At 38.4% G+C, this 14,057-nt stretch overlaps 1 protein-coding gene across 1 annotated transcript; it reads left to right on the forward strand.

The window, feature by feature from the left end:
• The first annotated feature begins 1,281 nt into the window (after nucleotides 1-1,281).
• On the forward strand, nucleotides 1,282-11,983 carry NIPA1 (NIPA magnesium transporter 1). Its single transcript, XM_026851337.1, has 4 exons — nucleotides 1,282-1,771; nucleotides 3,998-4,088; nucleotides 5,371-5,531; nucleotides 6,771-11,983. The coding sequence occupies exons 1-4, from the start codon at nucleotides 1,762-1,764 to the stop codon at nucleotides 7,280-7,282; spliced, it is 774 nt and encodes a 257-aa protein (XP_026707138.1). The 5' UTR covers nucleotides 1,282-1,761; the 3' UTR covers nucleotides 7,283-11,983.
• The last annotated feature ends 2,074 nt before the right edge of the window (nucleotides 11,984-14,057 follow it).

Here is a 14,057-nt window from a genome sequence, read left to right on the forward strand (position 1 = left end):
TTAAGGCATCGCATTAACTTGGACCAAATCTGAGCACCCTCTCTCTTTTTTTTTTTTTTTCTCCCACTCAGTTGCTTGGAGAACAGAGTTAAGGTGAACATCCTTAATAGTTGAGACTGTTGAAGTTTTTCTGTTTCATAGTCCCAATATTGCAATGTTGTATTTTTCTAATACTAATTCTAATAATTCTAATACTTCCTCTTTCAGGTACTTCGTACTTAACAGATATAGTATGGTGGTCTGGCACTATTGCAAGTAAGTATCTTAAAAGGTTTGATTCTTATTGAAAGAAAAAGTTGCACTCTCACTCTGGCTACTGTGTCTGACAATGTTTGAGAAGGCAAAGAGCTGGGGCAAACCTGAATCGGACATCTTTCCACATTGCCAAACCATTTGGTAGTTGCAGCCCTTGGCAGCCATGCACTGCTCTGATTCTGGGTTCCTGCATGGTTTGGGTCTCTGGATTGCGCTGGTCTGCTCAGTTTTTAATAAAAGTCAAAGCTGAATAAGAAATTGTTGCTCTGCACAAAAGGGCTTATTGAGCACATGTTATTTTTTAGATCAGAAAGCACTTAGCCAGCCTCAGTTAAAAAAAAAAAGTCCTTTTTGATTTCTAGTTTGACAGATACAGTTTCAGTTTTGCTTTTAATCTACAAGATTAATGTGAAGCCTTGTGGTGCTGATAGGAGATCAGTGTAATTTTATTCTTAGTGTCTCTGTAAACCCTGCTCACACCAAGTTCACTCTTTGATGTGAATCTAGAGCATGGGGAGCAGCTATCTTTCTCCTCTTGCAGTTCAGCCCTAGTTGTACCCCCAAGCTTAAAATCATACCCCACTTCTAGAGTCTAACCCAATTTTGTGAATTATTTGGAAATGTTCCGATGCTGTTGCTGAGAAGTATGTGAGTCCAGTTGTGCCCCTTGTTTCATGGCAGCAAGGTAAGTCTCTGTTTTTGTCATCTTCAAGCTATGCAAAAGGAACAGAAACTGATAAATTCCTTGAAGAACTAAGTTCATAGCAAGTGTAGAAGCCAACATTGTTTCAGAGGAAACTCCTCAGCTAATTTAGCTTGAGTTTAAGTAGTTCTTTGTCAGCTTCCTCCTTTGCCCAGAGGATTTATTGCTATTGCCTAAGTAGCAATAAATCTGTGCATTAATCACTGTTGTTCCAGAAGGAGTTAAAATAAGAGAGGTTTTATTACAGGAGTTTATCTCAGTGAATCAGAGAAAATTATTTCATGCTTAAAAGAGCTGACTGAATTGAATGAAGGCAAAACAGCTGAAGGGAATGGTATCAGTTGGCTTTTGTCCAGTAGCTAGGTGCAGGTATTTCAAAACAAAGTCCCAGTAAGTTTACAAAGAAACCAAGGGAAGAATTACTTAAGGATATTACAGATTCAGAATTGCAACAGAGTCACAAAGAGCAATAGCAAGGGCCGGGTAGGCACCTATGGGATGCAGAGAAAGGTGATGTTTGGGAAACTAGCAATATCCCCAGTTATCTCGCATAATATTTTCAAGCAGGGAATTTGGAGTATGGATGACTAATAAAACCCACATAAACTCTATCAACTTGTTTTCACAATATTTGTTCAGATGGTGAACAAGCATTTCTGTGTTGACATGCTGACTGAGCGTAACACTGCCTAACCATTTTGAGGCCTTGGGATCCACTGGATTACTGAAGACTTCAAAGGAAGGGCTACAGATTCTTCTAAGGGACTTTTTTCTTACACTGTAGTCAAAAGAGTGATTGCAGCATGTGTACAGGTATTTCAATTAGTATTAAACTAATTAATTGGCTAATTAATTAGTTTCAGTGCAGGTTTTGATAGCAGTGTAGATGTGGCTGATTTTATAGTGGATACATCTATGTTAGTGTTTTGTTGCAGGTGCAGAATACATTTATGAAGCAAATCTGTTTGTTTCCACGAATTGGGCTTTATTTCACATTGTGGAGTGGTTTTGGAGCTCCTGAACTGGACTTTAAGATGAAAGTAGGCTGGAAGATGCACTCCAGGAACATGGCTAACGCACACCAGCTGCAAATAGACTTTCAGTCCATGGGACAGCCTGAAGTTAGTCCCCTGACATGCATAGAGCAGATATCTTTTGCTGTATGGATCTACTCCTGGTCTCTTTGCTATTGTAGAGATGTCAGTGTGCATCAAGTTTTGTGTTCCAATAGCTTTGGGGATATTGGTACTCCTTTAGCAAGCTTGGTGTGCCTTCAAGAACTGAAGCCATGTCTCGACTTACAGCGTTGATGTATCAGGAGAGGACTTCTATCCAGAGACAAATAGATAGGTTGACAGGGAAGGTCTTCAACATCAGGTAGATGGTAACAATTACTGAGATCCTTTTTTTAATTGGGCTTAATTAGCCCTGGTCTCTCATTTGTGGTGGTAGGAGACTGTTACTATTACTTCATGGTGGTACTGAAAACCTCTGGTAAGTTCAGTTGCCTTACAATATGTGCAGTTTAACTGAAGCTTCAAAGACCTAATTTATGGATCGCTGTTGTTGCCATCTGTTAGGGTTCTTCCAACAGAATGTTAAGGCATCTGACCCCCAAAATAAGCAACCTTTTGTCAGAGTCACTTGGAAATGTATGTCATCTGCAGAAACAGAGCATGCCAGCTGTGCCCCATCCTCCCTGCAAGATCTGCCCCAGTGCCTTAGGATGCCTTGATGATAATGCCAAGGTTGCCACATACATCTGCTGAAAACCAAGCCTGAGGCAGATAGCTGAGTTAGTCTGTTCCCAGGGGCAGTGAGACTATCACTGACTCTGTGCTCTAGAAATGCTGCTCATTAACTTCTCTGGCTCACTACTTCATGTAGAAAAAGCCCCAGTGAACTGAATTAGTGTAATTTTGCCACACTTTGCAGTCTTGTAGGTTTGTTTGTCTTCTTCGCGTTTCCTGTAGGTTACACAGGTCTTCAGCTTTACTGGTAATGTGAGCTAATTTGGTAAATTAATTAATGTTTGCACTGTGCTTTGCAGGTGTAAAGAACAGGATAATGGTCATGATATTTGATAGTTGAGGGCATTGACAGCCTGAACATAAAGACAGCTTGGATTCTTGAAATATTTTTAAATGCTGATAATGGTTCTTAACATCAACTGGAAATTTGAGCTGTATTTAGTTTGTGTTCAATCTCAACGTTCTTGCCAGTTACCACACACCTTGTAGCTATGCAAGCATCATATTGATCTATTACAAACTTGCCAGCACTTGTAAAACCATCCAGCTTTTATTTTTTTAACTGAAAACTTGAACGCATGACCTGTTTATCACAGCTGTGATGTGCAATAGTGTGGTACGTCTTGGAATTTGCTTTTATTGGGAGAAAGGGAAAAAAAAAAAAAGATTGTGAGGCTGTTATTGTGACTTGCCAGGGATCTGTTCTTTTTGAAGTGGTCAGGAATTACTTTTGATGTTATATAGTGTTGTGAAAAATCTGATGTGGTCTGCTGTGTATTGAAGAGCACTTACGCATGTGCTTCGTACTTTATTAGTAGATTCCTTTCCTCAGTACTGTCCTTATTTCCCCCTCTAAAAAGGTAACAGTGCTGTTAGGAACTACAACCAAGTGCATTCGTGTTACACGTATGCACGTTCTAAAAATGAAATTATGGGTTATATATACTTTTAGCCCTCCTCATATAAATATTTGAATTTAATATTGAGATATTTGAGTGTAATCCATGAGTGTATCTAATTCATAGTCTTATTTATATTCAACTAAGAGAACTTGCAATTGAGATTTACTGTGCCCTCTTGGATCTTCTTGTGTGGCAAATATAAATCCTATGTTAAAAAATGATTTAAAAATATAGACAAATTACAGCTATTTGGTTTAAGTGCAAAATTAGGAGAACTAAGCAAATATGTAACATCTGTTTTCCAGTTAGGTCAATCTTTCCCAAACAGTATTGGGTAAGTTTTCATGACTTTTTTTACAAATGCTTATTTCTGGTTCTCTTGGCAGTGGCTCTGGGTCAAATAGGGAATTTCTTGGCCTACACTGCAGTCCCAACTGTGCTAGTGACGCCCTTGGGAGCTCTTGGCGTTCCATTTGGGTGAGAGTTTGCTTTTCTTGTTCTTATCTGAATGTTGTTACTACTTAGTAAAATGTCAGATAGACTCAATGATCACTGAAGGTCCACTGAGAAGGGGTCAGGCTCTACTAAGTTGTCACCTCTGAAGATGTCTGTTAATTGTGTCTTATAGTGTCACCTATTCCTGTTTTTCCCAGCAAAGTGGCAGGGGGAGAGGTGAGGAGGGGTGGAAGGCTATAGTGATGCAAGGGTTCCTGAGTACCTCTTGCTTTAACTATCGCTATGATCTGGAACAAATAAACATTTGTTTTTCCCCCTCACTGTGGTTATGCTGGACTCTTCTGTCTATTCTCTTATTCACAGTTCCCTTACTATGTAGATCTTTCCTTTTATCTCACATTCTTTCTCTCCCCTGCTATCCACAGCCCACATGTGTTTTTTGGTGCTGATATTCATTTAACTGGATTTGACCCCTTTCTTGAAGCAAGGCAGTCTCTTGCATATGCATGGCCCCAGCTTCTTGAATGTTATGTTCATGGTGGGGGAGGAACAGAAAAGGCAGTGAGTGTTCCTAAAAGGAGTTTAATATGCAGCTAAATGTTTTGTGAATAGCTAAGCTACAGTTGTGAAACTACCGCAGTGAAAAAGTACAATTCTTTACAAACAAAGCTGTGCATTGCCTCGAGATTTTTCTGTTGCCTACTGCTGGCTGCTGCATTGTGTATCTGACTGCACTGGTCATCTACTTCAGAGTGTAGATTGCTTTCTATGGGCTTCACGGCTGTCTTTAGTTTCATACACTGTGAGGTGATGGTGCTCTACTTAGCACCTATTATTTTATCCTAGGTCACATAATTTTTTGTATTTTGGTCAGCTACATGTCTGAGCTGAGCCCTTTGATCTTTCTAACCAAAGGTCACTTTTATCTTATGACTGTGTAGTGCCTATAAAAATGGGGCTTTGAGATCTCACCAAATCGTTAATGAGTAGCTATCTGGCTTGGGTGCCAGATGCCTGGTGAGGGGGTGATCTGGTGTGGGGTTTTGTGGTGCTGTGATTGGGGTTTTTGTTGGGTTTTTGGTGTGGGGTTTTTTTCCCCCTGAGATGAGACATCAAGGCTTGAGTAAGACTGAGACTGGATGTATCTTTCCTAAGATAAGTCAGAAATGCATTTCTGAGGATCCACCAACGTGTGGTCAAAGATCCACCAACTTTTCATACTATTCCTTTAAGAGAGAAATTAATGTGGTACATCACTCTTAGAGTGTAGTCAAACTTTTAATTTCCTTCCTCTTTGTGAAAGCTCCATTTTAGCTTCTTACTTACTGAAAGAAAAACTGAACATTCTTGGCAAGCTGGGATGTTTGCTGAGCTGCGCTGGGTCTGTTGTTCTCATCATCCATTCCCCGAAGTCCGAGAGTGTAACGACTCAGGCTGAGCTTGAAGAGAAGCTTACAAATCCAGGTACTTTGCTCTTTTATTAGCTCATAATGATTTTGTGAGACTGATTGAGAACATGCAGGAGGAAGAGGCTTACCGCTTTTACCAGGTAGGAAAAATGACTTCTGAAGAAACCATGATATGAGAGGGAAACCAGTATAGCTTTTGTGTAGGAAAACTATGCCTTGCTGTACTTGAAAGTTGTCAGATTTATTGATACATGTGTATGGAAAGGAAAATGTGGATACTTTTGACAACATTATTCTGCACAGCAAGCTCAGAACAATTGCCATTTGAACTTGTAATTTTCTAAATTATGAAAAAGTGTATCTTGCTAGTTAGAGATGAAAGGTATAATTCTAGGATCTCAATTTAAGCTGTTGTATAGAAAATGAAAAATACTGATTGTCTTTAATACTGCATTTTTTTAATTAAAAGTTTATACTAGACACCAATTATGTTCCAAGCAGATTTCTTTGCACTACCAACAGTAGAAATAGGCTGCTGTGACATGCTGAAATGTCTGTTCTTTCTCACAGAGAATGTGAAGCCCCACCAGCTGCTGGGGGACACACACTAGTGCTAATATATGCCAGACCCACTTTTATTTTTCTTGCATAAGAGCTAAACTGCCAGCTATTATTTCCTTTAATTTCTTTAGATGAGAGAAACTCAAACCTAGTAACATCATCTATCCAAAAAATTTGCAAAGAAAGAAAAGAAAACAAATACCCTGGTCTAAATTTACCATTTCAGTCTGACCAAAATGAACTGGAAATATATTTATTTAAAACTATAAAGTGGGAACTGTTTGTCACCCTCTAATCTGTGTACTGATGCTATAATTTAAATGATATGGCCTCCCAGGTGTTCCAACTCTCCCTACTCACCTTAATGGTATCTAGCTTTATGTTTAAGCATCCACACACCATGCTTTATTAAACTGGTTATGAATGAGGTGTTATCACAGCTGTCTGTCACAGGGGCCTTTAAGGAGTATCATCCTGATGGAAGAGACAATAAAAAAAAAAAAGCCATCTTAAATCCAGTTCAGTTGTGCAACAGTGTGTATTTTACTACATGATGATTTGTTTTACCCAAAGAACATGGCAGCATCAGTTGCAAAAAATAGCTGGATTGGATCTATATTCAGTAGTAAATCTTAATTGTGGTGTATACCTGAAGTTCACTGGTTATGACATGAATGTTTAGAAGACTGAGAATTCTCACCTTGCTTTATCTTGTTTTCTTCTTGTTTTCCAGTTTTTGTGGGTTATCTCTGCATAGTGCTGCTAATGCTTCTCCTGCTTATCTTCTGGATAGCTCCAGCTCATGGACCTACTAATATCATGGTTTACATCAGCATTTGCTCTCTGTTGGGCAGTTTCACTGTTCCCAGCACGAAAGGCATTGGGCTGGCTGCTCAAGATATCTTTCACAATAACCCATCGAGTCAAAGGGCTCTGTACCTCTGTCTGGTACTTCTGGCAGTATTAGGATGTAGCATTATCATTCAGTTCAGATATATCAATAAGGCACTGGAATGTTTTGACTCCTCTGTGTTTGGTGCCATCTACTACGTTGTGTTTACCACCCTAGTCCTGTTGGCTTCAGCCATCCTTTTCAGGGAATGGAGTAATGTAGGAGTGGTAGATTTTTTGGGAATGGCTTGTGGATTCACCACAGTATCTATTGGAATTGTTCTTATACAAGTCTTCAAGGAATTCAACTTCAATATCGGAGATTTAAATAAACCTAACATGAAGACAGATTAAAATATTTTTTGAGGGGAAACTGGATGGCTCAGGGAAGGATGCAGAGCCTTTCATTTCTAGGTCACTGATTCAAATATGATTCAGGTTGGTATTTACCCTCTGACAATTTGGTGGCCTATGTGAAATGAATTGGGGGCCTCCATCCAGTTTCAAAGGAACAATTGCCCATGTACCCCAGTCAACACAATAAATGACCTTAATTGGAACCACTGATTGAGTCAGCATAGAGACTGATGTATTTCCTTACTGTAAAAGGCAATGCATCAGAAAAGATTTTGGGATATTCTGACAGACCTGTGTGTAAAAGCTTGTATTGTGGCTTCTGAGGTACCATTCCTGTGGGCAGAGAACATCAGTTTCTAATGCACTCAATCTGACACCTTTCATGAGTGATGTATACCTTAAAATATGGGGGGGAAAAAAAGTAAGTGGAACAATTTGTTAATCTCAGTATAGCGATGTGTTCACCGTCAAGGCTGTGAATTCTGAGACAAATGTTGGTTGAACCATGGACTGCAGATTTCTCGTTTTTAGTGACTGTCTCGGCAACTTGGTCTGCCATGCGGTGAAGACACTGGGGAGTTTTAAATTGAATTCTTTATACAGAGCACTGGACCCTTAAAGATCTTTCACTAATTACTTATCAGCTGATGGTAGTGTCCAGGTATGCATTTTTCTTTGTAACTTATGTGCATTAAGACATACCGCATTCATCTGAGAGTTTTTAATTGGGAGCAAACAGAAAGACTGTGAAGGATATGGAAATGATGCACAGACTCATTGCCTATATGGTGGCTTATTTGTAAGCAGCTCGGAACTATTTCAGTGCCTTTGTAATCCAAAAATACTGCATAAATGTGAATGTATTTGTTTCAGATGGCTTATATCAGTTTAATAATTCAGTTTCACTGTTTATAATATTGGACTGTATTCAAATTCTAAACATGTAAAGCATCCAGGAGCCACAAATTTTTGGAAGCATTTACAGACCTGAACTGAAACCCTTAGATGCCTTGACAGCTTCTGAAAGACCCATAGTCTTAATGGGAAGAGGTAATCTATGGGAGGACTTGTTTAAAGCAGTCCAGCATACCTTTATTTTAGTTAAGTGACTAAATACAGGAAATCATTTTGTGAAGTAGCTAATAAGCAAGGACCACAAAAATAAGAAATTGAAAAGCATGAGATTTCTCATCACTCAAAAAAAAAAAAAAAAAGGTCTGACCTTCTTGTAAACATGAGAAAAGGAGGTTAAGAACTGAAAAGCATAGGCATTCAGAGAGCTGGGTTTCAGATAACTAACAGGGATATACATTGAGATCCAGTAATTTACAGACCCGTGTGAACAGTTCAGCCATAATATTTTAACAAGTAGTAGACAGCTTAAGCTATGATTGGAATGGTTCTGAACTGTTCAGTTTAAATCATTTAGAGAATATTGATATGTCAAAGAAAAATTAATTTTCACATTCTAGCTATATTTGGTATTTAAAACATCACGAGTCAAAATTGTAAGGAAAGCTTGAAAAGTAATGAATGTTGGTTTCCATTTAAGTACAAAAATGTAAGGGTACAATAGAACTCAACATCTCTAGTTCAGAACGTCTCTTGTAATGAACAGAAAACCCCAACATGATTACAAGACAGTATTTATGAGGATGTTGATTAATGGGGAGTAATACTTCCACTCTTGCAATGTTTTTTGTTAACCTGAATTAATGTTACCTTAAAACTCAGCCTCCAATTTCATTTAAGAGGGGTGTTATAAGCCCTTTTGATGGCAGCAATAATTGTGAACAGTGAATCCTAAAGATGTGGTATTCTGAAGGGACTGTTCCGAGGGAGTAAGAGCCCCACTATGTTATTTGGAAGCTTGTTTTGGAACTCCAGACTGGGGGGAATGACTGAGTTAGCAGAGATGTATGTCGTTATAGGCCAGCATGGAAACTGGGTATCTTGGTGAAAGAGAAAAGTCCATCTTTACAGATTTTCAAATATTGTGTATGGTTTCTATAAAGTTTGAGAACTGTAGATGAGGGAAATTGGACTATGAAAGCCAGTTAAAACTAACCTCTGTCCATTATTGATTGGAAGATGGTATCTTGGTTCTCAGACGACAGTTATGTTTTTTCATATTAATTCCCTTTGTTCTGATTGAAACTGGAATTGTACATAGATTGAGACCCATAGTGACCTACTTTTTAAAACAATATTGACTGTTTTCTGAAACAGTCAAGTTGTCTTTTCAAAATTCATATCTGGAATTCACGAGTTGTGTTGGTTTTGTACTATCCTTTAATCTCCGAAGACTTCATGAAAATCTTGAGTTCAGGATGGAAATGATTGTGGTCTCATCTTAGTCCTCCTTTGGCCACATTTGTTTATTTTGTTTTGTTTCAAAGTTAATTCCTATTTATTTAGAAAGTGCCTATCCTAGTACGTTAGGTGCGTATGCAAATTGTTAGTAACTACTAGATCCAAAATAACTTGACTGCCCTGTCTAAACCTTGCTGTTTTCTGCACCACACACAAGTTTACTTGATAAGTACTCACTATGCAGAGTAAGAATAAAGTAGCAGCCATGTTCTGTAGTCCTCTGACCATCCTTACAGCTGATAAATGTCTGCATAGGTTTCTTCTCCCCAGCCGCTCCTCATCCGTGATGAGCCTTCTAGAAATGTCTAGTTAACCTTGTTTAAAACAGAGATGTCAAAAGCCAGCACATAAGGTGAAAGAAATTCTTGTGGCCTTGCACACATCATTTGCATCTACAGCCTTTTACATCATGAATGCTAAATAATGGACACCTTTATTTTTGCTACTTTGTTCAGTGTGTAGCAGTGTTCTTTTGAGCTCTGCTGCACCTGATCTGGTTCAGTTCTAACTTTAGAAATATATTAGCATTTTCTGTTGTCACTGTTGGTATGATTCTTCCCCTCTCCATCCCACGCCCTCCTTGTTCTAGGTGTCTTACCTTTTTTTAGTCCTGTTGTTTCTCTAATTTAAGAGGGGGCACTGTGGAAGCTGAATTTTAGCTGTTCCCTCTTTTGGGTTTTTTTCCCCACCCCTTTGACAAGTAAGCACTTTGAATAAGACAGATATCCAAGTTCCATCATCTCAGGGAGCAAATGTGCATAGTTGTCTCCTGAGCTTTGGTGTCCCTCATGGGTCTGCCCTTTTCGTGTTCTCTTTGCATTATGTCTATTGACAGCTACAAGCCAGATGACTTCAGTTCTAATTCCAAAGTAGAAGTGGGAGAGGCTATACATACAAAAAGTGGACTCATTACAGTGGTGGGATGTGTTTGAATAAAATTCAGATCCGCATGAAAGGCATTCCACTCTCTATGTCTGGCTTCCATTACACTTGTTAAACATATTTACTTGGTACTCACTTGAAGTTCTTTGATCATTATCCCTTCAGTGTATGGAGGATTTACATGCGTCAGTCACGATCTTTATTAGGTGTCAAACACAAAAATCCCTCAAATGTTCAGTAGGAGAATAGAAACCTTTTTGATACAACCAAAAAAGAATTTGTTACACCTTAAATACGTAAAAAAAAGAAAAATATCTAAACAAGTTATCTGCTGTATTGACTTTCCAGGACTCTCTTATGTGTACATAGAGTCTATTTATTAGCGAGCTGCAACTAACATTAATAAGAACCTGTCATATCACAGTGTGACAAGTGAGGCTTCCTATTAATAATCTTGGTTTACGTTGAACATGTATTTTTCTGAAGTAGCTAGCACTGAAAAATGAAAACACTGGATTAATTTGTTAAAACAGTAGAAACTAAGGTTTAGCTTTCCTTTTTATGTAAAAAAAAATAGAGGGTTTGTATTTGAAGAAAGATTTAGGGTTAATAAATATGGGGTGCTTTAAATGGGCAGTTGTTTGCATGTTGTACCCCTCTCACCTTCTTGTTTCATAAATATAAAATATCAAGGGTTCTACAGATCTTCCTCTGTCATCTTGATATGGTGTAACTGCTGAAGTTTTACTGTTAAATCAAATGTTATCAAATGTTTATCTATTACCTGTTACCTTTTCTTTACAGAGATTAGTCTTTGTAATAACTCTTTGGTGCTACTGAATATGGGTTTAAGTGATGCAGAATTTTAGCATGTAACGTGTTAGGCACCAATGATGTCAACAGTTGTTATTACTAGTGCCCAAGTGTTTCAGACAGTGGTGTTGAAATGTTAGGGATTAAGAAATCTTTTTAAAAAGCTTTGAACAGTTGCTCTACAGAGTGGAAAATATTACACAAAAGGGTTATTTTTAAGTTAAATCTTTTTTCAACTATGGATCTTTCTCTTGTTTGGGTTTTTTTGGGTTTTTTTTTACTTGTTTGGGTTTTTTTTCTGGAATGTAAAAAATAGTTCTAATGGAATATGGTGAAAAGGTGGATGGCAACAAACATACAGTGTCAGGTTTGGTTGCTTCAATGCTATTGCAATATAGTTACTACAGATTAGATAAAAATGTTTTATTTTATTAGCTTCCAAATAATGTATATATAGATTTGTTAATGGCTTACAAGTCAAGCTTACTCTCTTTGCTTTTTAAAAAATAGTTATAGGCATGTTGTATTTGCCTTGTGTAAATTATAAAAGGCTATTTATTAAGTTTTCTGATAACTAATCTATTTATTAACCTGTATTGTTTTAAAATAAAAGATTTATTTCTAGCTCAATGCTTGTTTTTGACTTTTCTTTATCACGGGGGGGGGGCGCGGAATCAGTTTCCCACACCTCTAGCTGCTTGTACACCCTAATCCCAATTCATAAGACCAAACTATTTTCATTACACTTTCACAAAATAGCAGCCTTGCTTTTGGGTACAGATCAGTTACCACACAGAGGGCTTAGTTGTCATGTAGTGGTGTCTACCAACAAGCTGTAGTCTTAATGTCTTCATAGTAGTGAAGTTTGCTTACAGGTAAAATGAACACTTCTCTGGCAGAAATGTTTGTTGGGGCCTGAGTCACTTGTGACTTAAGGGTTATCACGTGCTCTGTTCATTCATTGCTGTACATTAGCTACTTGCTAGAGCTTTTATTTCAAGATCTACTACTCCACAGTTGAGTGTGCATTGAGTGGCAACAGCTGTAAGGAAGTCTGTGTCACCAGTCTAATTTACTGTCACAAGAGCTTCCTGCCGAAAGAATCACTTGGAAAATTGCAGTGGCTGCCCATCCAATCCTTTATTGTAAATTCCTAGCTCTTTGTATCAGGTACTGGCAAATACATGACTTACAGGCATGAGGAGGGTTTTGTTTTGTTTTAAATGATGGGATTTATGATTAAGAACAGTTTCAGTCTTTGTGCTTGTGTTTTAGGGAAAGCATCAGGATTACTGCTGGGCAAAATTGAAAGTTATTTTTAAATAAGGAAATTAGCTCCTCTCCAATATAAAATACTGTATGCAGTGAAAAAGATTGGCATGGATTCTTTCCTGGGTACGTTATTGCAATTTTCTTTTTAAAGGTGTTGATGTTAATGCAACGTACAAAGATAGGCCAGAAAACTTGAGAGGTTTTCACTTATACATGCAGCATCTCTGATTTTTAAGTAAATAGGATAAGGAAGTATGTATTTTGAGAACACATTTTAGCAGGAAAATTAAACTCTCTGTTCTCTTCTTGTGCATCTCGGGAGTTAAGCCTGCAAGGCAGCATTGTAGAAAGGGCAGTTATCCCATTTACACCACTGTTATTGTTGATAGTCTGGGACATAACCAATCCTGAGCATATGTATTTCCACAACACAAGTTCATATGGGAAGAGTGTTGCAAGACCAGAATCTGATAGTGCCAAAAGAAAAAAAAAATCCCATTTCTGAGGTTTATTCTAAGAGCTTGAGTCTTAAGTAGAGTCTCTTAGGTTCCTTGTATGTGACAGTGCAACTGTTGTATGAGTAGACTCAGACATTGTTTCTTTGTTCTGCTCAGCTGTCTTCGTGAAATGTAGCAGGGATGTGGCCACCAGAGACCCTGTTACAGCTGCCTGATTCTCTAATCAATTTTCTGCCAGGTACAGAGCTCACTGGATTCACCACCCTGGTGGGATGCTTTAAAACCCTGACAGCTGGCACTGTTGTGCTGGGGGACTGTGTATCCAGAGAGCAGCTCTGGGCAGCTGCCGTGTGCTGGCTTTCCTCACAACCCCTTCACTGTGTGCACACGGTTGGAAATTACTGCGCAAGAGTCCATCCGTTGGTATGCAACACAAGCTAGACTACCCACTCACCTGGTAATATTTCCTGAAGTAGTATGGGTGGTATTTTTGCTCTTTGTCCTTTTAAACCTTATGAGCTCTTTATACATGTAATAGACATTAAGCCCTGAAAAACCCTGTCCGTAGCCTTGCAAAAGTAACTACGCTAGCTGACCTCTTTTGTGAAATTCATTGAGCACAGACAGCCTGCGCTGCTGAGTTACCCTACAAGAGTGGGTTAGGTTAGGCAAGTTACTGCTGTTCTGATACCTGGAGTTCTTTCCAGATACTCAGAAAACATGCCTGAAATACCATGCTGTGGTAAATTATTCGGAGATGCTTTGAGTATTTGTGTTACTGAGCACAACCCCTAGCTTTGAAGTAAAGATTTAATGATTTGTGGTGAATTGAGAGCACTTAAAACTTGTATTTTGTGTGAACAGATGACAGTGTGTTAAGTATAACTGGAGTTGAAGAAAAGAGACTTAACAGATGACTGAAGTCCCACAAAGCATCTGTAATGGTTAAATGAGTCCAGTTAATATTTTCCGGT

This window comes from Athene cunicularia (assembly GCF_003259725.1).
Source record: "Athene cunicularia isolate RWA chromosome 1 unlocalized genomic scaffold, athCun1 chr1_part1, whole genome shotgun sequence".
NCBI classification, from domain to species: Eukaryota; Metazoa; Chordata; class Aves; order Strigiformes; family Strigidae; genus Athene; species Athene cunicularia.